Source organism: Globicephala melas, chromosome 8 (assembly GCF_963455315.2).
Source record: "Globicephala melas chromosome 8, mGloMel1.2, whole genome shotgun sequence".
Taxonomy (NCBI): domain Eukaryota; kingdom Metazoa; phylum Chordata; class Mammalia; order Artiodactyla; family Delphinidae; genus Globicephala; species Globicephala melas.
The window spans coordinates 11,851,954-11,879,380 of NC_083321.1; the positions used below are offsets into that span (position 1 = coordinate 11,851,954).

The window sequence follows — 27,427 nt, forward strand, 5'->3', positions numbered from 1 at the left end:
GAGCTGACGGTTCACAAGGGGAAAATATCACAATGTGGGTTGGAGATAAGGAGCAGCAAGCATTTCAGCCACGGGGGCCCATGGACCCCTGGAGTCTGTAGAGGGGTTCCACAAAACCCTTGGAAATTAAATGTAAATATATGTGTGTGTTCATGTTCACACAGGCATTTTCATAGGGAATGGACTCATAAAACTTTATTGCATTCTCAAAGGGATCCATCCATGACCGCCTTGGGCATGGGGGTCCTTATTCTAGGGCCCCTTGTGCAAAACTAAGGAGTTTGACCTTGATGTGGAAGTTCTGGGAGCCAGTAATTCATTTTGAGAAGTGAAAGCATCAGAGCCTGACACTGTGCTCCTGCCAGAGAGAACTCCGTGTGCATTTTCTGCTGCTAAGCCTTTGCTCTTGCTGTTTCTTCCTGACCTGGAGGAATGGAAAGGGCCACACTTTCAAAGCCAGACAGACCTGACTTTGCATCCTGCTTCTGCCCACCATTTTCCAGCTGCCAGCCTCCAGTCTTCTCCCTCTGTGAGAAGCTCGGAGGTTTAGATGAGCCTGTAATGTTTGGACGATTTAATGATAATTTTTGTTTGGAAAGTGCCCAGCATATAGTAGCCACTCGGCAAATGTAAGTTCCTCTCGTGGCTAGGTGGCTCAGCCGTTCAGAGAGCCCCTCCTGTCTGGGGTCTGGAACTTCCTGGGCAGTTGCTCACATGCCCACAGAGCTTTGTGAGTATCACGAATATCACTCTCAACACACTAATAAACTCACATCTGTATTTATTTGCCCTTGACCTCATCCCATTAATCCACACCACAGTTCACCCTCTATTTTACAGATGAGGAAACTGAGGCTCTGGGAGGTTGAGAGATTTACCAGGAATCAGTAAGTGGCTGGAAGCATCCCATCACCACATCTTCTAAAATAATAATAATGACAGTAGTAACAACAACAGTGAACATTTATTATGCTTACTTTGTGCCAAGCGCTGTGATGAGCACTTTACCTGCCTCACAACCCCCAATTCCAGCCCCCACCTCTCGGCAGTACTATTGTGGGTACTGCTGTAAGGTAGGTACTATTGTTATGAGAACCGAGGCTCAGAGAGGTTAAGCAACTTGCTCAGGATAACCCAGGCCAGTTTTCAAGTCCACTCTCAGACCTCGATCTAATTCCACAAAGAAACCCGGGTCATTCTGCCTCTCGGAAAACTCTACTCCCAAGTGCACAGTTCAAAACCCCACCCAAGGCTGCCCTGCATCGCGGTCAGTCGGCTCCAGCCGAGTTGTTCTTTGTTTTGACCAAGGATACAGAGGGCGCTGCCCCGATTCTGTCTGGGGGGCCGAGGGGGAGGGGAGGGGGAGGGAGTAAGGGTGGACATTTTAGGTGCAGGGGCGTGTGCCGGGGAGAGTGTCTGGGGACCAGAGGACGAGTCACGTGCCCGTGAAACTCGACCTAGGGGGAGGGTTAGGGAAGGGAGCCCCCGCCCCTACCTCGGGGTGCAGCCCCGGCCGGTTGTAACTACAACTGTTCACTCCGTCGATCCACTTCGTCCTAGCCTCATTTCGCGGATTGGTGGCGCCCGCCGGGTTCCCGTTCCCCGACTTCTTCCGATGGGACCGAGGCGGTGAGAATACCAGGCGGTCCGGCAGAATCTCCGAGGCCGCCCAGACCCGGCGCGCAGAGAAGCCCCGAGCGCCGCTGCGGTTCCGAGCTGGGCCCGCCGGACGCCGGACGCCGAAATTGTGCACGCGCCGCTCCCCGACCGGTCGGCGGCTACAGGAGGCGCGTTTGCCCCGGATCAGAGGTGAGCAGCGGGTGCGGCTGGGGTCCGGGTCCCGGGCTGAACGTTCTCTGAGAGTCACCCGGCTGGCTCCCACCGACACTTCCAGGCTCCCCAAGAAAGACCCGTTACCTGAGCCCGTGGGTCCCGCCTCTCCAAGCGCGTCCCTCCTTCCCCTTTGGTCTGGCCCCTCGGCGCCCTCTCTTGCCGCACTGCCTCCGTTTAGAGAAACACTCTTGTCGGAGTTCGAACGGACCTGCGGCAACTCCTAAATGCAAAGCCCCATTTCACAGATGAGAGTACTGAGGCCCTCCGGCGAAGGCATTCGTGCTTTGCTCCGCTCCCTCGCGCCCTTTCTCTCTTGCCTTTCCTGTCCCTCTCCTCCCTGCTTTTCTCGGTCTCACCGGCCGCTCTACGCCCCCGCGCCGCCCGCGCCCCGTCTCCTCCCGCGGCGGCGGCCGTGGCCTAGGCGGAGGGGGTGGGGGTGGGTGCTCGGGCTCCTTCTCTCTCCGGTAAACCCACCCTCCCGCCAGCCCCTCCGCCGCCACTGCTCTTATAAAGTCAGCGGCCGTCGGTCTTCCTGCGGGTGCCCGAGCCCCCTCCCCGGGCGAGAGAGGGCGGGCATGTTCCCCGGCTCGCAGCTGGGTGCCCGTGTGAGTGGGTGGCGCCGGCGGCGCTGGAGGGCCTGCCTGGGTCTCCTTCCACGTGGCAGCTGTCGGCTTAGACCGAGAGACTGTAGGGACTTGGGTCGCCTAGTGCGGAAAGGGGGAGGGTTTGCTGAAGCCCGGCCCCAGAGAAGAGGAGTGGTCTTATAGGGGCAACAGGAAGAGGGGAGGGTGTCCTTGAGCTAACATCAGACTTCCCCTTCCTCCCCCTGCTTGCTTCTGGGGGTCCTTCCTGGAGCGGGAGGCCGGATACTGGCCAGCGGTTGCTTCAGAGCGCGCCCTGACCCTTGCTGACCTTTGGGGACTTGGGGAAGTGCGGGATTGGTCCCCGGGAGCCGGGCTCTGCGTGCCTTGGCCAGGGTGGAAGAGCCCGGCAGCGCGCCAAGAAGCTGTTGCGCACAGACAGGACCTTCCTTGTCTCTGATAGCGACACGGCGGGAGCCCAGCGCCTCGTGCGCCCCTGGCGCTGCCAGTGCGCCCAGAGCCAGCTCGGCGGCACCCGCTGGGAAGCCCAGGGCTCTATGGGGCCTCCGTGAAGGCCCCCTTGCGGGCTGGCTCGAGGGGTCTCGGGAGCCATCATGATACAGGATGCTTCTCTCGGTCCTCTGGGCCCTTCGCTCAGTGCTCTGCTCCTGGGCAGGCTCGCGACCAGTATGGCCCCCACGCTGGAGGAGGCGTACCGGAGGCGCTGGTGGATGGCGTGCACGGCCGTGCTGGAGAACCTCTTCTTTTCCGCGGTGCTCCTGGGCTGGAGCTCCCTGCTGATCATGCTCAAGAACGAGGGCTTCTATTCCAGCATGTGTTCAGGTATGCCCGAGAAGGGGCCGGTGGGGCTCGGGAGGGGCAGCAGAGGGGGAAGGTGGTCGCCGGCAAAGGAGACAGAAAGCCGGGCTGCTCAAGACCGAGCGCTCCACAGGGGACTGGGCGGCCCCACTTCTTGACCTCTTCAAACTTCCTCTAGAGAATGACCCACTCTACCTCATTCTTCGAATCCAGTTTTCACTGAACGCCAGGTGTCCTGCGGGCGTCCAGATCCTGGGACTGATCCCTTTGCAGCCTCAGGTCTCGAGCAAGGTGGCGACTCCCAGAAGTGCAGCAGCTACTAGCTGGGTGAGGGATTTCTTTCTGTTGTAAGGCTGAGTGAGGCAAAGGAGAGCCTGCAAGCTGGATTTGATTGTAAAGGGAGGGGGAGGCAGTGTGCTTCTCCTTTTCCAGGCCACTTGAGCCCCCAGGTCTTCAAGGAACCATTTGTACAAAGTTAATGGCCTCATTTCCTCCAGGCCCCCACTTGTGGACGGTCCCTGTTTTCCACTTTGGTCACCTTGGCTTTGAATCAGGGGCTGTGGATGCAGGAGTGAGAATTCTAACAATCCTTGGGAGCAGTAACCACATCCCTGCTGTCTTCAGGTGCCTGGAGGCAAGGAGTCGCCCTTCCTAGTGTCTGGGACTTGAGGCTCTCGTGATCTGATAGGCATCTTTCTTTTCTGGGAAGGAGAGAGCTGTGTGGACAAGCTCAGCCTAAGGAGCTCGAGGGATGTGGAGTTTGGCCCTCCCCACCCCCCATCCTCTTCCTCCAACCTCCTTGCTGTGGAACAGGCTTTGGAAGGAGGCCGGCTTGGGTTAGAATCCCAGCTTCCACCACTTTTAGCAGCTGGGTGACATTGGCGAGTTCCCTAAAACATTGAGCTTCAGTCGCCCGGCCTGCAAAATGGGAAGAAGAGTAAGTTATCTGTGCTGAGTGTCAACAGCGCTTGATCCATGTTAGGGGTCATTCCTGGCTTCTGCTGGCTTCTCCGAGCTTCTCCCAACTCCTCAACTCCACTCCCTGCAGGCGTCTGCCTTGGCTGTGGGAGAAAACCGTTGCCTTGGGGGGTGGAGCTGGGGTGCTCTTGATCTCTGGGCAGCACCCACTCTGCTCCAGCCCCCCGCCAACCTTATCTGTAAGGAAGCAGCAGGTGGCCCCAAGGGTGCAAGGATGCACGTGCATCTCCTGGCCCCAGTGACAGGACGCTGCGGAGCCTGAGGAGGTGGAGATTAGAGTTGGCAGCTGGCCAGGGAGGCAGGTTGGGTCAGGAGGAGCTGGCTTGGGGCGAAATGCTGGGTGCCCCAGGGTGGCTGAGAGAACCAAACAGAGGGGTGTGGGATCCCTTTGCCAACAGAGGCCAGGAGTCCAGGTCCCCTCTGCGTTGTTTACCCTGGAGGCTGGAGAGACCTGCCCTGTGCTGCCTGCTGCTGCCCATCCGGTGGCTTCTTCCTGCCTTCTCCACCTGTTGTTTTTTTTTGCGGTACGCGGGCCTCTCACTGTTGTGGCCTCTCCCGTTGCGGAGCACAGGCTCCGGACGCGCAGGCTCAGCGGCCACGGCTCACGGGCCCAGCCGCTCCGCGGCATGTGGGATCCTCCCCAGACCGGGGCACGAACCCGTGTCCCCTGCATCGGCAGGCGGACTCTCAACCACTGCGCCACCAGGGCAGCCCCACCTGTTTTTTTAATCAACTTTATTGAAGATTAATTTACATCACACATTTTGAGGAGGTTTGACAAATTTACACACCTCAGGAACCGTCACCACAGTCAATATTTAGAATATTTCCATCATCCCCAAAGCTCCTTCCCTTTTGCTGCCCACCCTTCCACCTTTTTAAAAATATGGATAAGAGCTAGATTAAGATACAAGTCACATATGTTACAATTCACCCATTTAAAGTATACAAGTTAATGGTTTTTAGTTTATTCAGAGTTGTACCACCATCACCACAACCAATTTTAGGACATTTTCTCTACCCCAAAAAGTCACCCTGGACGCACTAGCAGTACCTCTCCCCCAACCTGTTCTTTTACCCTCAAGCACTAGGCAACCAATCCTCTACTTTCTGTTACAGGTTTGCCCATGACAAAAATAGATTTGCCTATTCTGAACATTTCATATAAATGGCATCTTATAATAGGTGATCTTTTATAACTGGCTTTTTGTCACTTAGCATGATGTTTTAAAGGTTCATTCATGTTGGCAAACGTATCAAGCCTTGGTTCCTTTCCAAGTCCTTTGCTACCACATTTTATTTATCCACTCAACAGTTGATAGACATGTGGGTTGTTTTCACTTTTTGGCTATTATGAGTAATGCTCCTGTGAACACTCATGTTCAAGTTCTGTGTGGACATATGCTTTCCTTCCATATGGAATTGCTGGGCCAGAGGGTAAGTCTATGTTTAACATTTTGAGGAACTGCTAGACTGTTTTCCAAAGTGGCTGGGCCATTTTACATTCCCACCAGCAGTGTAGGAGGGTTCCAGTTTCTCCACAGTCTAGACAACACTTGTTATTGTTTATCTTTTTTATTACGGCCCTTCTCGTGGACATAAAGTGTTACATTTTTGTGGCTTTGATTTGCATTTCCCTAGTGGCTAATGATGGTGAGCAGCTTTTTCATGTATTTATTGGCCATTGGTATTTCTTCCTTGGAGAAATATCTATTCAGATCCTTTGCCCATTTTTTTTTTTTTTTTTTTTTTTGCGGTACGCGGGCCTCTCACTGTTGTGGCCTCTCCCGTTACGGAGCACAGGCTCCGGACGCGCAGGCTCAGCGGCCATGGCTCAAGGGCCCAGCCGCTCCGCGGCATGTGGGATCTTCCCAGACCGGGGCACGAACCTGTGTCCCCTGCATCGGCAGGCAGACTCTCAACCACTGCGCCACCAGGGAAGCCCCCTTTGCCCATTTTTAAATTGGGTTATTTTTATTATTGAGTTGTAAGAGTTCTTTGTATTGTAGATACGAGTCCCTTATCAGATACAGTTTTTGCAACATTTTTCTCCCACCGTGGGTTTCTTTTCATATTCTTCATGGTGTCCTTTGGAGCACAAAAGTTTCTTTTTTTGGATTATTTTTTAAAAATTGAAGTATAGTTGATTTACAATGTGTTAGTTTCTGGTGTGCAGAAAAGTGATTCATATATATATATGTATATATATGTACACACACATATATGTACATATTCTTTTTCATATTCTTTTCCATTATAGTTCATTGCAGGATATTGAATATAGTACCCTGTGCTATACAGTAGGTCCCTGTTGTTTATCTGTTTTATCTATAGTAGTTTGTATCTGCTAATCTTAAACTCCTAATTTATCCCTCCCCTCCTTTACCCTTTGGTAACCGTAAGTTTGTTTTCTAGGTCTGGAGCATAAAAGTTTTTAATATTGATGAAGTCCAAGCTGTCTTTTCTTTTGCCGTTTGTGTTTTGGTGTCATGTTTAAGAAACCATTGCCTAATCTAAGGTCACAAAGATTTACGCCTGTGTTTTCTTCTAAGAGTTTTAAGGTTTAAGCTCTTATATTTAAACCTTTGATCCATTTGGAGTTCATTTTTGTATGACCAGGGATTGAACCTGTGCACCGTACAATGGAAGCGTGGCATCTTAACTGCTGGACCACCAGGGAAGTCCCAAGTTCATTACTGAGGTGCTCATTAGTGTTGCCTTTGGGGTTCCCTGGCCACACCCTCTGTCTTCTCAGGTTTCTGCTCTCCCTCTTTTGAGGTACACCCTGGGGTAGATGGTTGACCCACCTGTTGGGGCATCACAGCTAAAGAGGACTGTTTCTCAGAAGTAGGCAGGGGCAATTCAGCTTCTCACACACAACTGCATATCCAGCGTAAGTGCCAAAATAATAAAACAGTAGCTAAAGTTCATCAAGCATTGACTATTTGCTAGTTAGATCTTTAGTCCTCACAACAACTCTTTTTATAGAAGGGAAAGCTGAAGCTCAGAGACGCTAAGTAATTTCCCCAAGGTCACACAGCTAATAAATAAGGAGCCGAGTGAGTATTCAGCCCCAGAACCTTTCTCCGAGGCCTTAGGATTAAGAGTTCCCCTGGGGGAGCCCCGTCACAGAGAAGACAAGTAGCCAGAGCCCAGTTCTGCGGGTGTTGTGGTGAATGTGGCTATGTCAGCTGCAGGAGAATGAATGATGGGGCAAGGGTGGGGGATGGTGAGGAAGGGCTCAGAGACCTGGGATATTTTGTGAGTACTGTGTGTGTGCAGCAGTCCTGAGAGCCCACCTTTTACATGGCTGCAGTCACTATCCCCATTTCACAGATGGGATAGCAGAGCCTCTGAGTTTCAGCAGCACAGCTAGTGGAGCCAGAATTTGGACACGAAGAATGCTTAACCATGATCCTCTCTCCCGTGTTTCCTAGACCTAGTCATTTGCAGTTCACCTTCATGATTTTACCATTTCTGTGTGCCATAGGTACTATTATTTACTTAATACTTCCTTTTAAATCAATCCACTTTTTAAAAAATAAAAAGCCTCATTTTAAAGTGTAATATTCTTGGGACTTCCCTGGCGGTCCAGTGGTTAGGACTCTGCGCTTCCACTGCAGGGGGTGAGGGTTCATTCCCTAGTCGGGGAACTAAGATCCTGAAAGCTGTGCGGCGTGGCCAAAAAATAATTAACTAATTAATTAAATTAAATTAAACTAAAGATCCTGTTTAAAAAAAATGTGTAATACTCTTGGAACCTTGAGTTTGATGTTACTCAGACACACATACGCACATACATCATACGTATATATTTCTAATACATACATATATGTATATGTGTGTCTGATACACATTCAAATAACTAATAACTATGAAACATCAAAAACCATTACCTGTACAGTTGACCCTTGAACACGGGTTTGAACTGCTTAGGATTTTTTCCAACAGTAAATAGTACAAGACTACACGCTCCGTGGCTGGTTGAATCTGCAGCTGCAGAAACGCAGATACGGAGGGACCCCACAAAGGGAGGGCTGACTAAATTACAGGCGGATTTTCCAAAGCACGGGGGAAGGGTTGAGGCCCCTAACCCCCTGAGGTTCAAGGGTCATCTGTACCTCTAAACCCATCTTGAGTGCGCACATGCTGTGCGTACCACACTTTGAGAAACGCTATTTTCTCCCGCTTCTAAGCCCACCTCTATCACTAACTTACTGCGTATGTTTTCCCTGTTGCACCCCATGCTTCACCTGTCTATAAAATGGGAGAGGTTAGGTGTCAGAGACCTCTCCTGTTGTAATGGACATGGACAGAGGTCTTTGCATGCTGGCTTGGCTTCCCTCTTGGTTCAGAAGTCTGGCTTCATCTATAAAAAGGTACAAATGAACTTATTTACAAAACAGAAATAGAGTCACAGATGAAGAAAACAAACTTATGGTTACCAAGGGGGAAAGGGAGGGGGAGGGATAAATCGGGAAATTTGGATCGACATACACACACTACTATATATAAAATATAGTTTAACTAATAAGGACTAATGTGACATTGTAAATCAACTATACTCCAATAAAAAAATTTTTTTAAATGCAAAAGAAAACAGAAGTAGCAAGAGCTATTGATATTAACTGTTTCTTTCAATTTAGGGGGAGAAAAGGAAATAGACTCTAAAAAAACAAACAAGGGAAGAAATATGAAAAAGTAAATACAATAAAAGTAATTAAAATCAGTTGTAATAATTTTTCAAACCATATTTAATCCAACATATCAAAACATTATTATTTCAACATAATATTAAAAACATGATTAATATTAAAAAATAAAATAGGTAACTAATAAGGACCTACTGTATAGCACAGGGAACTCTACTCAATACTCTGTAATGACCTATATGGGAAAAGAATCTAAAAAACAGTGGATATATGTATATGTATAACTGATTCACTTTGCTGTACAGCAAAAACTAACACAACATTGTAAATCAACTATACTCCAATAAAAATTAATAAAAAATAAAAAGTACAGGGCTTCCCTGGTGGCGCAGTGGTTGAGAGTCCGCCTGCCGATGCAGGGGACACGGGTTCGTGCCCTGGTCTGGGAAGATCCCACATGCTGCGGAGCGGCTGGGCGCGTGAGCCATGGCCGCTGAGCCTGCGCATCCGGAGCCTGTGCTCCGCAAGGGGAGAGGCCACAACAGTGAGAGGCCCGCATACCGCAAAAAAAAAAAAGTACATTGCAAAAAAAAAAGAAGTCTGGCTTTATCCAACCACTCAGAGTCATCAGGCCTTAGGAACTAGCTCTTATTAGTCAAACTCACAAGAGGCTGATCAGTTTAAACCAGAGAAGTGAATGCATTAATTGACCTTGGGTTATTCGCCAAGGTCAGGCTGGAGTTCTCCACCAATAGAAGAACACATTTCCTCGCCAGCACTAGCGCAGGCTTTGAAAACTTACTAAGCTGCCCTGTTCAGGATAGAGGGGCCCATTGGGGGAACGGGGAAGTGTCGGCTTTGGAGGGGGTCTTGAGTGTGAATCTAGGCCTGCCTGTAAGAAGTTGTGTAACTGTGACGTACCTTGCTTCTTGGGGCTTCATCGTCTATAAAATGGGGATCATTACACTCACTTCGTAGGGTTGTGAAGATTAAATGATATACTATATGGAAAAGCGTGGCACAAAGTAGGTATTAATTAGTTGAGGGCTAGTGAGGGAAAGTGTCGTTTGATTGTGAAAGACTGAGGAGCAGGGACCGTGTCTAATTCAGGGGCTGCAAACTCAGATGCCAACAGGGGCCGGGCAGTTAATAACAATTGGGTGGTAATGTCCAATATGAGAATACAGTCAGTAATAGTACATCTGGTGGGTAACTAGACTTACTGTCGTGATCATTTTGTAATGTATACAAACATCAAATTACTATGTTGTACACATGAAACTAATATATTACGTGTCAAATATACTTCAATAGAAAACCTAATAATAATAGGGCCAATCAGGGCAGATAGAAGATGGCAGATGTCTGAGAGCTCATGAAGAGGTGAGGACGTGGGTGACTTAGAGAGGGCAAGCCCTGGTGGAAAGCAGTGGTCTCTCCTCGGCTCCAGCGATGGCCAGATCTTCTGACTTACTAAAGAGAAGCCAGACTTCTGGATTTTTGGGTGATAACTCCTGATTTTAAACTGGCACCCAATTAAAATTTGCAAGCCAAGCAAAATATGGGTGGGGTTCATTGCTGGTCACCTGTTTGTAGCCTCCGGTCTAAATTAGCATTGCGCTTCTTCCTGCTTTACCCACTGTCCCGACACAGTGCCTGTCGTACAGTAGATGTCGCTTAAGTGTATGTAGATTGAATGAACAGGTGCAGACAAACCTGGTGGAGAAATGAACAGTGACGATGAAGATCACTAAATTGGGGGGGGGGCTAGCCTGAACCCCAGAGACTGTGTGCTTTAAACCCCTAACCCCTGAGCATCCCATTGCCCAAGGGGCTTTCTCCTCTGGTTGGCCAGCACTCATGCTTTGAAAAGAATTCATTCTCTTCTTCCTTATGTCAGCTTTCTGCCGTCTGCATGCCCTTTGGATACCTGAAGTCAGGGGTCGCTGTCACCACGGAGGGCAGATACTTCCCCTTCCCAGCATTCAGCACTATCACATCTTCCTGTTTTGTTCTCTTCATAGCACCTGTGACTCTTTATATCAGTGTCCATTTGTTTCCTTGTTTATTATCTAATACAAGCCCCAGGAGAGCTGAGAGCTTCCTGTCTTACTCACCGTGAGTTCCCCGGCACCTAGAGAAGAGGCTCGCCACACCGTGGCTCCCCCAGGGGGCCATCATCTACCCCTTCATCAGTTGTTTCAGGACACCCTCTCTGGGCCAGGACCCTTCTCCAACTGAATCTCCTAAGGAGCCTGGGTTAGGCATTCCCTGCTCCTTTTTACAGGCAAGGGGCCTGAACCTCAAAGAGAGGAAGTTACTTGTCCAAGGTTGCACAGCTAGTAGGGATGGTGGTGGGAATTCAGACCCTGGTCTGTCCACCTTCCAGGTGCACCCTGACTTTGCCCTTGGCAGTGATGCCTAAGTAACAAGTAGGAGGCAGGGGAGCCGCCACCTCGTGACTCACCGAGCATGGGGTGAAATGAAACCCGCCTCCTTCCCACGCCGCCAGCCTTTTTCATTAACTTGACACAACTCCAAGTTGGCCTTTCACCTGGAGGACGCGTCTTCTCGGAGGGGGACTTGCAGAGGAGCACCGGAGGGCAGTGCCGTGGTCCTAATTCTGCGCCTCAGTTTCATTACCTGGAGAGTGGGGACACTTTATTAGCTGACTCCTGGGGCTGTCGTGAGTTAATACAGTGACCGCTGAGAACGTGCCTAGAACACAGTTAAATGCTCAACAAACAGTAGCTCTTATTTTATCAGAACGTCATGTATGGGGAAGCGTCCTCTAAGTTTTAAGGGAATTCTTGTTACATCATGTGAGCATCACCCACTGATGTTGTCCTGGATTCGAGAGTGCTTCCTATTGGATCCTATTGGAGATCCTCAACCCCTTAAGCTTGGACACTGAGTGAATATTTCAGTTTGGTAAATACTTCGATGTCCGTGATTCCATGTGAGCTAGTTGAGGCCTCAGGTTGGGTGTATGACCAACCCAGGGTGTATGACCCCCTGGGTCAGACACTGATTGCTGCCGCTTATGGAGCCCCTTCCCCACCAGAGGAGGCATAATTCCAAAGTCACCAGTTAGCAGCCAAGCAGAGGCATGCGACTTGAGTGCAGGACCCCCGATCCCAGGCCTCTGTCCTGTGCCCAGCTGCTCCCGCGGTCACGTGCTGCCTTTCCCTTCCCCTCCTCAGCTGTGAACACCACCAACACCAGCCAGGATGAGCAGCACCAGTGGCTGAGCTGTAACCAGCAGGAAGAGATGCTCAACCTGGGCTTCACCATCGGCTCCTTCGTGCTCAGCGCCACCACCCTGCCGCTGGGGATCCTCATGGACCGCTTCGGGCCCCGGCCCATGCGGCTGATTGGCAGGTGAGGTGGCTGGGCTGTGGGGAACTGGAAGGGGCTTTGGGGAGCTGCAGGGCAGGACTGGTGCGGCAGGGGGAGGGGAGGCACAGAGTGTTCAGCCCCTCCCCCTTCCCCTGCATCTCCACAGTGCCTGCTTCGCTGCATCCTGCACCCTCATGGCCCTGGCCTCTTGGGACACCAAAGGTGAGATGTCTGGCCTCTCGTGTCCCCACAGGAAAAGAATGGGTGGGATGAAGGTGGGTGTTACCCCAGCTCCTGCCTTTGGCCTCCCACAGCTCCCCGGTGCCTCATTCATCCCTCTCCGCTTCCCAGTTCTGTCTCCGTTGATATTCCTGGCCCTGTCCCTGAATGGTTTTGGTGGCATCTGCCTAACATTCTCTTCACTCACAGTGAGTATGACAGGTCCCAACTCGGCAGCAGGTCACCCAGGAGTGAGTGACGGTGAGGGTGGGAGAAGGGCCTGTGGACGCAGATCAAATGCACGTGTGTGTGTGTGTGTGTGTGTGTGTGTGTGTGTGTGTGTGTGTCCCAAGCCCATACATCTGTTGAACTCTGTCCTGGGGCCACAGCACAGAAAGAACTGACTTCTTCACCTTTCTGGAACTTATATTCAGGAATTGGGGGAACAGACAACCCTAAAAACAAATAAACTAATAAATGATATCCCTAGTCGTAAGTGCTGGAAAGACTAAAACTGGGTAATGCGAAAGTAAGGGCGGTGGGCAGCTTGAGACAGTGGGCGTGTGTTTGTTTGCCACGTGTATATGTGGTGCTGTCCATGGGTAGGTAGCTGTATTTGTGAGTGTGTTAGGTTGAACCATATAATACTGCCGACACTTGACTGTGCTTGACCTACAAAAGGGCTTTTTCACTTGGCTTGACCTCTTACATGTGTTACTCTAAGTGTATATGCGAGTGAGTGTGCAGAAGGGTTAAAGGCTTCAGCGTGTGTGGTGGGAGGAGGGGTTCCTGGCCGGCCAGCCTCGGGCTGTTTATCTCAGAGGAGGGCCGCCTGACCGCCAAACTGGGTGTTTTTTGGCTGAATTTCACCTCGCCCAGCAACTGCCTTTAATTCCAGCCCAGGACATTTCACAACTTTCTAAGGAAGCGGATCGCTTCATCCCCGCCTCCCTCCGCAGCCCCTTCTCCACGCTGCGCACCCTGGCTCAAGGCCCTAAAGCCTTTCTCTCCCCTGCCCTCCGGGGCCTAACCTTGAACCCTGCCCTGGGGCCTAGGGGGCTCTCCGCCCGCAGCCCGCCCCCTGCTCCGCCACCGTAATCTCCAACCAATGACAGGACCCGGCTCCGGTCCCGCCTCCGGCTCCTGTGCCGCCCCCGGGCCTAGGTGCTCGCGGGCCAGGGCCAGGACAGATCCGAGCCGGGACGGCCAGCGCCCTGCCGGTCCAGCCAGGCCGGCCTGGGCCGTGCTGGGCGGAGACAGCGCTCTCGGACCCTGGCGGGGGGTAGTGAGGGGCGCCAAGGCCCCCGCCGCTCCCCCGGCCCTAGCGCTTCTCCATGGCGTCCTTGCAGCCCGCCTCGCACAGACAGGGTGCCAGGGGGTCAGGGCGGCCGCAGCTGTTTTTCATAGCCGCTTCGAGGTTGATGGGTCAGTTCTCTGTGTTTATTCGCCTTCCCCTCCAGAGCTATTTGTGATCCCCTTCTGGAGCCCCGTTCTTCCCTCTGTGGAGAGGGTTTTAGCTTTGCATGGCATCTAAGACGCTTCCAGCCGTGGGATCTGTGGACTGGGGGGAGGAGGGAGAGGTGGGAGCACACAAAGGGCTGGGTGACTTTGCTTTTCCCTCCCCTGAGGGCCCGGCTCAGGCCAGTGAGTAGAACACACGGTCAGTTCTCTACTGGTAGGAATTCTGGGTCTGCCCTGTGGGTGAGAGCCTCCTCTTCTGGACACCTGGCCTGGCCCTGTTTCCCCCCTACTCCCACCCTCACCTCCCTAGCCATCCTGTTACTTGTCCTGGCTCAGTAGAAACCATGGACTGGGGGCCTCTGGGGCCACCGAGAAGGTTAAGGGGCACCATCCTGTTACAGAGCCAGCCATGGTCACAGTCTTGGGTTCTGGGATAGAACTCGGATGGCCAGGACAGGGGAGAAAGTCAGTAACGTGCTCTGTGAGCTTGAGTATGTTCCTTTCCTGCTCCAGGCCTCAGTGTTCTCATCTGTCAAAGGAGTTGCTGTAGGTTAGTGTTTCTTAAACACCTAACCCATGGGTTATTAAGAGGCGAGTCATGATTAAGGGGTTCCATATATAAGTAACTTGGGGGCTTCCCTGGTGGCGCAGTGGTTGAGAGTCCGCCTGCCGATGCAGGGGACATGGGTTCGTGCCCCGGTCCGGGAAGATCCCACATGCCACGGAGCGGCTGGGCCCGTGAGCCATGGCCGCTGGGCCTGCGCGTCCGGAGCCTGTGCTCCGCAACGGGAGAGGCCGCAGCAGTGAGAGGCCCACATACCGCAAAAAAAAAAAAAGTAACTTGGGAAACCATGGGGTTAAACAGAACTTCTCTTTGTGAGCACTTCTTTGTGTGGGAGGGGAGCACAGCCCAGTTTCCGACCCTGATTTTGCCTTAGAACTTTTCTGTTGCGACTCTGGGGCTGGTGTTCCTGGAGCTCACGTTGAGGACTACTGGGCTAGAAGCTTCCAAGCTTGCTCGGGCGGAGAAAGGGGAGCCCTGGGCAGGTGTCAGGGTCTCCCTGCTCACTGACACTGCTCTCCTCTCTCAGCTGCCCAACATGTTTGGGAACCTGCGCTCCACTTTCATGGCCCTCATGATCGGCTCCTATGCCTCTTCTGCCATCACGTACCCGGGAATCAAGGTACGGAGCTGCCTGGGGAGTGGGCAGCTGGTGGGCAGTGAGGTCGCTTGGCCTTCCTTCTGCCTTGACGCAAGACCTGGGTGGGGCTGGGCGCATAGGATATCTGGTGACCTACTTCCTGCCAGGCGGAGGTCAGTTCCCACCACAGCAGGGCAAAGCACTGCAGCATCATGGGAAGAGCCCAGGTGCTGCTGTGGACCAGTGGGTCTGACTTCTCTGCTGCTCTGTCCAGGCCTTCATCCTCGCTCCTGGGCCAGTGCTTTCTCAGCTGATCTCCCTGCCTCCAAGCTTTTCCCTCTCTAAGCTGCCATTCACGTGACTTCCAGAATGACCTTAGTTGGAGGACTAGCTCATCCACCCACTCTGCTTCGCCTACAGAATCAGGTCCAACCCCTTCACATGCCTTCAAGGCCCTCGCCTCTTTGGCCTCAGCCCAGCTTTCAGGCCATATCTCCTTCCCCAGCCCTGAAGAAGCTGGATGACTTGGGTCCAAGGTCACCAAGCTAGTTCAGGCCTGGCCAGCTCCTAGACAGGTCAGCCTGGTGGACCTAGAGCCGGAAGGCCTGAGTTCTAGCTCTGGGCAAGTTTGGGGCCTCTTTCCTCCCTCTGATATCAAAGTACCCTTCCAGCTGGGCCGCACCATGCCCCTCAGATTCTGCCTTGGGCAGTTAATTTATTGGTTTAGAAGGCACTCGCTCAGCATCCGTCGCCAGAGGAGGTGGAGAGCACACTGATGGGGGTGACCAACAATTGTTCAGGTAGGAGCAGGCCTGGAGCTGGGGGTCCCCGTTCCCTTGACTAAGGCAGTGGGATTTGAGGAACCAGATCTTGGCGGGTGTGGCCCTTTGAAGTTCTGTCCTGCTCCCGGGGAAGAAAGAGCCCCAAAGCCTGCGGCCCAGGAGGAGCAGTTTTCCCAGGCAGCACTGGAGCTTGGAGCCTGCGTGGAGGGGGGACAGCAGCCATCCCAGGCAGAGGGTGGCAGGCAGGACATTTCTACATACCTGGCTTCCTCTCTAGAGCAGTTGCAACGTTGGCACAGAATCCCAATCGATAGAGAACCTGCTTGTCCCGGGGTTGGGAGGCTGTGGGCAGAGTGCTTGCACACGCCCCTCCCCTTTCAGTTGTCACACCTGTGCAAGGTGAGATAAGGCTTCTCAGACTGGGTTTGTCTTTCCCCCAGGGAGGGTGCCCAGAAGGGGCAGGAAAAACACGGTTAGGCGCTTTCATCGTCCTCTCTCGTACATAAAATGAAATGACTTTCATGTGAAAACAAACGTGTATGGAGTCAAAGGCAACACTGGTGTGTCTTTTTAAGATAATAATTGAGATTTCAAAGACATTTTGAGCTTGTGGCCGGCCCCTTCGGCACCGTGTGCGAACTATTTCACACCTCTTGAGGGGGGCTGGGGTGAGAAAGGAAGAGGATGGTGGGGCTTCTAGATCCAACTCTTAACTTCTGGTCTTGGTTTCTTTGTCTGCAAATTGGGTACAAGGAATGGGGTAGAAGAGACCTTCTCTAAGGTCTCTGGGGCCTGGATTCTACCTCCAGCTGGAGGACGCGGGCCTGGGGCTGGGCAGCCTCCTCCATGGCCTGTCCCCTCCCCCGACAGCTGATCTATGATGCCGGCGTGTCCTTCATGACCATCATGTTTACCTGGTCAAGCCTGGCCTGCCTCATCTTTCTGAACTGTGCCTTCAACTGGCCGAGTGAAGCCTTTCCCTCGCCGGAGGAAGTCAACTACAAGTGAGTGACCAGGGTGTGTGGGGTGGGAGGGTGACTTCCCGCTGCAGATCTGGAGGCTGGGGTGTGGTGGTGTGATGGACAGAAGCAGCTGTGGACTCAGAGCAACCAAGATTTGCCTATCATCTGAGCTTTCCAAGTTCCGCTTTCTCATCTGAACCGTGGGCCTGATCCCACCCACCTGCAGGTGTTCTGAGTAGATCAGGCATAAAGCAGGCAGCCAAAACGTGGGGACTGTCTTCTTCTGTCCAGGTTTGGAGGATGGGATCAGAGTAGGAGGGACCGTTGCAATAGTGCCATGTGCTACGGGGACCCAGAAAGGGGGGGAACAGAGGAATGAAATCCCACCCTTTGTGGGGCAACCTGAATGCCAACTTTACCTACCCCCCCAGTCAGTTCCCCAGGGGGCTGGAGTGATGCCCCACAACCAGGCACCTAGGGTGCCAGTCAAATAGCTGATACTGATGGAGCATCTCCTGTGGGCCAGGCACTGTGCCCAGCGCTCATTCTCAGTCAGCTCTGTGACGTGGGTTGTGTTATTAACTCCATTCATAGCAAAGGCACAGGGAACAAAGTGACCTTCCTAAGGTCGTACCACTGAAGGGGGGAGGGGGGAATCTAAGGCTGGAATCAGAACTCCAGAGTCTGAGTTCTTTTTTTTTATTTATTGAAGCATAGTTGATTTATAATGTTGTGTTAGTTTCAGGTGTACAGCAAAGTGATTCATATATATATATATAGGTACACTTTTTCAGATTCTTTTCCCTTATAGGTTATTAGAAATATTGAGTAGAGCTCCCCGTATTACACAGTGGGTCCTTGTTGGTTATCTGTTTCGTATATAGTAGTGTGTATATGTTAATCCTGACCTCCTAGTTTATCCCTCCCTCCGCCTCCCCACCCCGGAGTTTGGGTTCTCAATGCTGCCTCCGTGGCTACAGCCCGAGTGGAAAACGGCACATCCATCCTTCACTCAGCGTGTGCTGAGCTGGGCCCTGGGCCGGGCTCTGAGACACACAGACACAAGCCCTGCCCTTGGGAGCTTGTCAGTGGGCCCGTCAGTGCTGGTTAAAGGGGGGCTTGGCACCCCCTAGAGGCAGGCTGTTGAAGGGGGGCTCTGTGTGGCTGGTTCCCACGTGCTGTGGCCTGGCTACTGGCAGGGAGAAGATCAAGCTCAGAGGGCTGGCCCTGGATCACAAGGTGACAGGTGACCGCTTCTACACCTATGTGACCACTGTGGGCCAGCGGCTGAGCCAGAAGGCCCCCAGCCTGGAGGAGGGGGCAGACATCTTCATCTCGTCCCAGGACGTTCGTGACATCTCAGAAAAGTCTGCTGAGAGTGAGTGTCTGGTCAAGGTGCCGGCCGTGGGGGACGGAGAGGGTGGGTCCTTGTGCGTAGCGAGCTCATGCCCAGGTGCTCATCCTCTCCTCTTCAGTTCTCACCACACCGCCTCATAGAGGTGGGCCTGCTCCCTGTTTCTAGAATGGGGGCAAATCAAAGTCCCAGGGAACTCTGGGAAGCTCAGATTCAGGGGTACTCTGCGGGATTTCTGGGATGAGGGAGGGGCAGCTTCCAGAATGAGGCAGGGTGTCCAGGCCTGTGGGAGGGCTGGTTTCCTCAGGGCTCCCTGCAACCTTCAAGTCTCTTGCATCAGATACTGCAGGTGAGCCAGCCTCCAGTCTGGGTCCTCTGACACCTGGTTGCTTGGCGCCTCCTGCTGGCTACAGGAGGAGCTGCACCTGCCTTCAGCCTGGGCCACTTTGCAAGGTGACAGCTCTGTGACTAGTGGAAGGACGATGGGCCTGGGCGTCAGGAGATGGGGGTTTGAGTCCTGCTTCCCAATTGCAGGCCATGTGGCTTGGGTAGATCACTTAACCCTGCTCTCACTTTCCCTGTCTCTTTTTTTTTTTTGCGGTACGCGGGCCTCTCACTGTTCTGGCCTCTCCCGTTGCGGAGCACAGGCTCCGGACGCGCAGGCTCAGCGGCCATGGCTCACGGGCCCAGCCGCTCCGCGGCACGTGGGATTCCCCCCGGAACGGGGCACGAACCCGTGTCCCCTGCATCGGCAGGCAGACTCTCCACCACTGCGCCACCAGGGAAGCCCTTCCCTGTCTCTTAAACTAGCAGTGAGAACACCCACCTCACAGGGAAGTTAGTTTTGAGGATTGAATGAAGACAGGGACGTGGAAGCTCTTTGCAAACTGAAAATGCTGTGAAGTTATGAGTCTGATCCCCACTGCCGATCCTCCCATGGCAGAGTTGTTAACAGGCGTGAGCTGAGTCCATCCCACCTGCATCCCACCTTCCAGCCCCATGAGCTCGGGCAAGTCATTGCGCGTTCTGAGCTGCAGTCTCCCCGTCTGTAGAATGTGCTGCAGATAGGGTTGTTGTACAATTTGATTACATGGGATAATACCTGTCAAGTGTGCAACACACAGCAAGTGCTTAATAAGTAGTAGGTCGAGTTATTATTACCACGCCGAGCCTACGGTGCACACCTGGAGGTCCCCTGAAAATGTTTTAGTGAGGGAATTCCCTGGTGGTCCCATGGTTAGGACTCCACACTTTCACTGCTGAGGGCCTGGGTTCGATTCCTGGCTGGGGAGCTAAGGTCCCACAAGCCATGCAGCGTGGCCAAAAAAGAAAAGAAAATGCTCTAGTGAGATAGTGATAGAGCTGGGCAAGAACTCGGAGGCCAGTAAAGCTGAACCCTCGTTTTTGAAGAAACTGATCCCTCGCCGAAGTCATAGCGTCAGAGCCTCTGCTAGAACCGCACCCGCTGGGACACGCAGAGGCAAGTGGAAGGTCTGGGGCTCAGGGGCGCCTCCTGCTGTCTCCCCAGAGTCTGTGCCCTTGCGCAAGAGCCTCTGCTCCCCCATCTTCCTGTGGAGCCTCCTCACCATGGGCATGACCCAGCTGCGGATCATTTTCTACATGGCCGCGATGAACAAGATGCTGGAGTACATCGTGACTGGCGGCCAGGAGCATGGTGAGGTGCAGCCGAGCCCCCCGGGGGCTGGAGGGCAGGGGGTCACCCTGGCTGAGCTCCTCTCACCCTGGCTTTCCCCCTCCACTCCCAACAGAGACGGACGACCTGAAACAAAGGGTGACGGAGACAGGTAGGGGGACAAAAGCTTGGGTCCTTGCCCACACCCACCCCGCCACTGCCTGCTGTCAGGGGAGCCTGGACCCACCCTTGTCACCCTGGGCGTTTGGGGGATCTAAGAATGTGGCGGTGAAAAGAAGGTGATTTTGTCATTTTCTCTCCTCTGCTGGGCGTGGGTGACAGTGCCCACTAGGCTGCTGGCATCTGTCATGTCAGCTCCTGACCCCACTTCTCTTCCTGCCCTGCCCAGTTGAGTTCTACTCGTCTGTCTTTGGGGCCATGCAGCTGTCGTGCCTTCTCACCTGCCCTCTCATTGGCTACATCATGGACTGGCGGATCAAGGACTGCGTGGACACCCCCACTGCTAGGTGACCTGCCCAGGGGTGGTGACAACTTTGTGCTTTCACATCCAGCATCTTATTTCATTCTCCCAAGAACCCTGGGAGAGAAGGGGTACATCCCCATTTTACAGATGAGGAAACTGACACTAAGAGGGGACTTGGCTGGCTTGATAATAAGTAGAGCTGACGTCAAATGCTGACTGTGCACTAGGCACTTGCATCGTCCTATTGAGTCCTGCACCAGCTCCCGGAGGTAGGTGCCTACATCATTATCCTCGTTTCACAGGTGAGGAGCTGAGATACAGAGAGGTTGACTAACTTACCCAAGATCACACAGCATTTAGTAGTAGGTTCCAGAACCTTTGTTATAAAGGGTACGCTCTAAAGCCTTACGGTTAGAAAGAGATAGAGTTGGTGTATTAGACATCTATTGCTGTATAACAAATCACCCCCAAACTTGGCATCTTTAAACAACAAACATTTATTATCTCATAGTTTCTGAGAGTCAGGACTCTGGGGATGACTTAGCTGCGTGGTTTTGTCTCAGAGTCTGTCTGAGTCTGTTCAGACTGGTGTAACAAAATACCACAGACAGGGTAGCTTATAATCAATGGAAATTTATTTCTCACAGTTCTGGAGGCTGGAAGTCTGAGATCGGGGTGCCAGCATGGTGAGGAGAGGGTCCTCTTCTGGGTGTAAGCCTTCTCGTTGTGTCTTCACATAGGACCTAGGGAGCTCTGTGGGGCCTCTTTATAAGGGCGCAAGTCAAATCCCGGAGGCCCTACCTCTACCTCTATTTTTGTTGTTGTTTTCTTTTGGCCCTGCTGCGCGGCTTGTGGGATCTTAGTTCCCTGACCAGGGATCGAACCCGGGCCCCCTGCAATGGAAGCTTGGAGTCTTAACCACTGGACCGCCAGGGAATTCCTGGCCCTATCTCTTAATACCATCACATGGGCATTAGGATTTCAACATAACAATTTGTGGAGGACACAAACATTCAGACCATAGCAGGATCTCTCATACGGTTGTGGTCAAGCTGTTGGCCAGGGCCACAGTCATCTAAAGTACTGACGGGTTGGACAGTCACTCCTAAGCTTACTCGTGCGCCCATTGGAGAGGTTCGGTTCCTCCCCACCTGGGCCTCTCTATAGTCTGCTCATGACACGGCAGCTGGCTGGCCCCAGAGCAAGACAGCTGAGGGAGGGACACCAGGACAGAAGCAACAAGGTCTTTCATGACGTCATCTCAGAAGTGACATACATGAGTGAGGTTGTCTTCTATAGGCACACAGAGTAACTCTGGAACCTTGTGGAAGGGGACTGTACCAGGGTGTGAATGCAGGATGCGGGGGTCATCGGGGCCGTCCTGTGGCCTGGAGACCACCAATGGGTCTTTTTCTCCCCACCACATTTTATTTATTTATTTATTTTTGGCTGCATTGGGTCTTCGTTGCTGCGCGCGGGCTTTCTCTAGTTGCGGAGAGCGGGGGCTACTCTTCGTCATGGTGCACGGGCTTCTCATTGCGGTGGCTTCTCTTGTTGCGGAGCACGGGCTCTAGGCGCGCGGGCTTCAGCAGTTGCAGCATGTGGGCTCAATAGTTGTGGCTCGTGGGCTCTAGAGCGCAGGCTCAGTAGTTATGGCGCATGGGCTTAGATGCTCCACAGCATGTGGGATCCTCCCGGACCAGGGCTCGAACCCGTGTCCCCTGCATTGGCGGGCGGATTCTTAACCACTGCGCCACCAGGGAAGTCCCACACCACTGGGTCTCGCACGAAGGTCTTCTGACTGCTTGTGTTCTTTTTGTGTTGATCCAAACGGTCCTGTTTGTCCTGAGAGGATGGGAGAGGGAGACTAGGAGAGAAGTCACTAAGGATGTGGCTTCCCTCCCCACCAGTGGTACCCTGGCCCTGGTACCCAGCCTTCCTCCTCTACGCTCTGTTCTGACGGCCATGGTCCATCAGCAGGGCCCTTCTCTCGGACCAGTGGGGCGGCCTGTCTTCATCTGTCTCAGCCTGCTGACCTCTCCTTTGGGCCAGACTCAGAGCCCTTGATTATGCTACAGGGAGGGGCTTGCTGGGCAGTCAGGGGCCAAGCGGCTGTCCCTAGAGTGTCATCTACTTTTGTCTAGGCTGGTGGGCAGGGACACTTTAGTTGGGGGGCTTCTGATGAGAGATGGTGTGAGAGCTCCCCATTCTCCACCTTCCTTCCCATCCTCGATTCTCAGACTTCAATGTGCTTATGAAATAGGAGATGGTTTTCCAAATGCAGATTCCAGGGCCCACCACCCGAGATTCTGATGTTTGGCGCAAGGCCCTGGAATCTGCATTTTAAAGAAAACCTCCGGATGATGCTGGGGGAGCCATGCTTTGAGAAACACAGGGCTGGAGGAATGACTCTCTCCCTTTTCTGCTACCCTGAAAGGGGAGGGACCAGGCTGAGAACCCAGGGGGTGGGGAGGGCTGCCAAGGAGGTCAGGGCAGCGGCCCGTGACGGCCTGTTCTCCTCAGGGACGGCGTGGCCACCAAGTCCGTCAGACCACGCTACCGCAAGATCCAAAAGCTCACCAATGCCATCAACGCCTTCACTCTGACCAACCTTCTGCTCGTGGGTTTCGGCATCACGTGCCTCATCGACAGCTTACACCTCCAGGTACCGACTTCCACCCTCCCCGCTCTCCCCGCCTGCAGAGTGCCGCCCCGGGCATGCGTCACCTGGCAGGTGCTTTCCAGGAAGCAGGGCTCCCGTCCTCTGGGTCTGTTTTCTGGGCCGTCCAGGCAGTGTTTGTAGGAGGTTGGGTTGGGAGGGGGCAGGCGCGTGCAGGCCGCCCTCCCTCCTGTGTCCACGCAGCTCTCAGCTCTCCCCGCTCTCTTTTTGGTTTCAGTTTTTGACCTTTGTCCTGCACACCATGGTCCGAGGCTTCTACCACTCGGCCTGTGGAGGCCTCTACGCGGCAGTGTGAGTCAGCTGGGCTCCCGGGCTCCCCTGAGCGCGCCCTTCCGCAGCCTCCCCGGGCTGCTGCTGTGTCGGGGCTGGTGAGGCTCTGGAGGCTGCCTGGCTCGCTGCCCTCGCCCCAGCTTCCTAGTGGCAGGGAGCTCCCTTCCTCAAAGGCAGCCCGCCGCACTGTGGGATAACCCCACTGTCAGAACGTCTTCCCTTAGGGGCAGCTGAGGTCCTTGGCTGCATGACACTTGGGTCCTGTGTCTGCTCTCGGGAGCGGCCCCTGGAGTGGCCTCTCTCCCCGTGCCAGCCCTGTCGAAACCTCCAGAGGGCAGTCTCGCTTGCCTCCTGACTTCCCTGCTTCATGTCGAACAACCCCCTCCCCTGCCCCACCCCCCTGGCCCTGTTCCCTGTTCCCTTTTCCTCCTGGTTTCCACGGCTGAGGGTCTCCCCAGTGTGTGATGGAGTAAAAGAGCGGTGACAAAACTGTAACGGTCCTGGAGCGCTTATGACTCCATCGTGGGCATGGCGTGACATGCTGACCCCACGCCCTCATTCAGACCTCAGAGGGCAGCCCCAGCCGGACCTTGGAGTCGTCCTTGCTTCCACGCCCTCATTCCTCACAGCCCACATCCAGTCCACCAGCGAGCCTGCCCGTTCCGCATTCCACAGCCTCCAAACCCAGCCCTTCCGAGCATCTCCAGCGGTGCCACCCCCTGGCTGGGATTATTGCCGCTGCCGCTGCCTCCTGACCGTCCCTGCGTCCGCCCTTGCTTTCCCTCCGTATTTTTAACACAGGAGCTGGAGACACCTGTTAGGACATAAGTCTCTTCACGTCACTCCACAACTGCCCGTCTTATCTCACGTAGAGAAGAAGCCAAAGGCTTCATTATGGCTTAAAAGGCCCTACAGGGTCCCCCCCACCACGGCCCGGCCAGGGACCTCTTCCTTCACCTCCCCACCTCGCTCACCTGCTTTTCCCACATGGCTGCCTCATGCCACAGAAACCCTATGTGTGTTCCCTCCTCAGGGCCCTTGGACTTGCTGTCCCGTCTTCCTGGCACGTGCTTCCTCCAGATATCCACAAGGCTCCCAGCCGTCTCACCTTCTCCAGGCCTTTCTTCAGCTGTCCTTGTCTCAGTGGCCTCTGCGGGCCATCCTGTCTACAGTCGCAACCCCCTAGATACCCTCACCCCCCTCTCTCTGCTGAGCTTCTCTCCATAGCACTTACCACTTTCTAACACACTGTGCGTTTTTGTTTTGTTTTGTTTTTTTGGCCACACCCGGCATGTGGGATCTTAGTTCCCAGATCAGGGATCGAACCCGTGCCCCCTGCAGTTGAAGCACAGAGCCCTAACCACTGGCCCGCCAGGGAAGTCCCAACGGTGCATTTCTCTTGCTTGCTGTGTGACGACCACCTGCGTGCCATCCCCCAGCCCCCACCCGTCGCCAGAATGCCACCTCCGTATCTGTTAGGTTCATTGCCGTATCTCCATCCACCTAGAACAGTACCTGGCGTCACAGGAGCTCAATAAATATGTGTTAAAAGAATAAACAAACAGCCCAGTGAGGTTAGTGCTGTCCCTGTTTTTAGGGAAGAAAGTGAGGCTCAGAGAGGTTGAGTAACTTGCTGTTATCACACAGACAGTAGGTGTCAGAACCCAGCTCAGTAGCCGTGAAGTCACAGCCTACACCCTCGAGGCCAGGGCACGTGCAGAGAACCTGAACTCTTAAGCTCTGCCCTGCCTGGCTAACAAAGAGTGATATCTAGGGAGGGACGGGACAAAGGGTGGCGCTGGAGAGGACCACGACCCTCACGATGCGCCCTCCCTCCTCTCATTGACAGGTACCCGTCCAACCACTTCGGGACACTGACGGGCCTGCAGTCCCTCATCAGTGCTGTGTTTGCCCTGCTCCAGCAGCCGCTTTTCATGGCCATGGTGGGACCCTTGAAAGGAGAGCCCTTCTGGGTGAGAAGTCGGGGTGGGGGGGTGGCATGGGGGCAACAGGATCCCCCTTCCTGGGTACACCCAAGGAGTTGAGGATGGGGGCTCTTGTATGTGATGGGATCCCTCGCTCTTATCTCAGCCAGGAGGCACCTTGGAGGTCTCTAATCAGGGGGCCCCCAAGCTGGCTGTCCATCACACCCGCCCACAGATTCCCCAGCCTACTGAATCAGCATCTCTTGGCCTGGGCCCAGGCAGCTCCCAGGTGATTTGTACAGTGACCCAGTCCTGATCCAGTCCAGTTCCACCCGATGCAGGGATCTTCTCTCCAGAGCCCCTAGAAAGGGGTTCCTCCAGACCCTCTTAGTCAAACGCCCGCGGCGATGGGGTGCCGGTCCTGTACAAGGAGGCAGCTGTGGGTCTGGTTGGAAAGGCTTTTCCTTACATCGAACTGACCTCACCTCCCTAAAGCTGATATCTGCCTCGAGGGCCCACCCACTCCCCGCAATGATCCCGCCACAATGATGACGAAATGACAGCTGCCACCTCCCAAGGGCTCACCTGGTGCCAAGCGCACCGTGTGTTTTGTACTGCACGTTGCCACAATGGCCCAGAGAAGGAGGTGCATCGAATTAGGGTGACTTGCCACACCGTGAGTAATGCAGGGTGGGATGTGCGCTGCATCCGGGCCCACAGGAGGTGGGCTCGGACCCAGGCCTTCTATCCCAGGATGCACCCCAGTGCTGTTAACCGCCTGGGAGCACCACTCCCAATGGGATCCCATTGCCAACGCCCTCAAAGGTCGAGGTTCCCAGCCCAGGCTGCCCAGACGGCACCAGATCATTTGGGCACCAGCATTAGCTGGGGTTCAAACCAGGCTCTGACCCTTTATGAGGCCGCCGAACATTCAGTGAGACGCTGGTGGAGAGTGAGTGCACACAGCAAGTACTGGCTCTGTCTGTCACTCTGGCCCAGGACCTGGACTAAAAATGGCTGCCTTCTCCCTGTGGGAGGCTAAGGAGGATCCCTGAGGGTCATGAGGGTGAACAGGTACCCACTTGACCCGCTTTTCTCTCTCTCTCTCTCTTTGCCCTAAAGGTGAATCTGGGCCTCCTGCTGTTCTCACTGCTGGGATTCCTGCTACCTTGCTACCTCTTCTACTATCGCACCCGGCTCCAGCGGGAGTACGTCACCCACTGGGAGGGCCCCCTGAAGGTGCTTGGCAGCCCTGAGGTGACTTCCTAGGCCTCTGAGGGGCCTGGGTGACAGGCAGTCAAGGCCTGAGCAGCCAAAGGGAATGCCTCGTGGCTTTTCTACTTGTAACCTCCGCACAGAGCCAGGCGCCGGGGACCTATAAATACCAGGAGAAGTTCTATTTTTGTAGAGACTTGATAAAAAGGAAAAAAAAATCCCCAGAGCAGTGCTCCGTTGACTGAAGATGTCCCCTGTGCTAGGATCAGACCTTCTTGCTCCTGGGATTGGAGGAGACCAGGGTGCAGCCCTGCCCTTTCTCTGGGCCTAGGGGTCTGCCTGCTGCTGCCTCCTGGGGGCTTGTGGGATCAGTGAACAGGTGACCCCTAAGATCTCAGCCGTGCAGTGTCCAGGCATGTGTGTGTGCATGTGGGTATGAAAATCCCTGCCCCTCAGAGGAGAGGGGCCTGAGGTGCTGGCTGTGTCCTGAATGCTGCCGCGTGGGCGGTAAGCCCCTTCCCGAGGCTGGAGGGTGGGTTCCCTCCCTGCTGCTGCTGCTGCTTGCAGATCTTAGAGGAAATAAAAAGGGAAGTGAGAGGCTGGCTGGTGTGTACCTGCCTGTGTCTTGGGGGAAGGGGGTGTCTTCCCACACCCCATCCCTCGTCCTCAGCCAGGCTCAGCTGGGCGTTAAGTAGGACACCGGAAGTGCCGGCCTGTCCACCTGTGGCTGTCTGGCTCACCTCCCTGTTCTCAACCATACCCTGCCCTTAGTGTCTGGAGGGAGTCCAGATCCTGCCCTCTGCTCCTGCCCGCCACTTCTCAGGGTTTGGGGTACATCCGGGAGGTTGGCCTTTCTCCTTACAGGGGATAAGGGCAGGATGCTTTGGAGAGAATGCTAAGGAATGCCTCTCAAACTTTCCTATCCAGGGATCCCTGGAGGGAGGTCTGTCACAAGTAACATTCTTTATAGTGTTTTATCATAAAACTTCATGCAAATTTTGAGCTTCATTTTATGCTATTTTCATATTTACTTTTAGCAATAAATGAGGCTTTAAAATTACCTGCATCAAGGGAAGACACTGTCTTTGAGGACAAGGG

At 53.8% G+C, this 27,427-nt stretch overlaps 1 protein-coding gene across 4 annotated transcripts; it reads left to right on the plus strand.

Annotated features, from left to right (window-relative positions):
* The first annotated feature begins 1,500 nt into the window (after positions 1-1,500).
* Positions 1,501-26,921, plus strand: SLC43A1 (solute carrier family 43 member 1). 4 transcript variants are annotated; one of them, XM_030864383.2, is made up of 15 exons: positions 1,501-1,809; positions 3,091-3,257; positions 12,067-12,244; positions 12,369-12,424; positions 12,554-12,630; positions 14,974-15,066; positions 16,677-16,810; positions 17,968-18,146; positions 19,651-19,797; positions 19,892-19,927; positions 20,165-20,282; positions 22,763-22,904; positions 23,137-23,210; positions 25,039-25,162; positions 26,237-26,921. In XM_030864383.2, the coding sequence occupies exons 2-15, from the start codon at positions 3,104-3,106 to the stop codon at positions 26,381-26,383; spliced, it is 1,659 nt and encodes a 552-aa protein (XP_030720243.1). In that variant the 5' UTR covers positions 1,501-1,809; positions 3,091-3,103; the 3' UTR covers positions 26,384-26,921. The 4 variants fall into 4 exon arrangements, with proteins under 4 accessions (XP_030720243.1, XP_030720242.2, XP_030720244.2 ...); XM_030864382.2 differs by lacking the exon at positions 1,501-1,809 and having other exon boundaries at positions 2,756-3,257; XM_030864384.2 differs by lacking the exons at positions 1,501-1,809; positions 23,137-23,210 and having other exon boundaries at positions 2,756-3,257.
* The last annotated feature ends 506 nt before the right edge of the window (positions 26,922-27,427 follow it).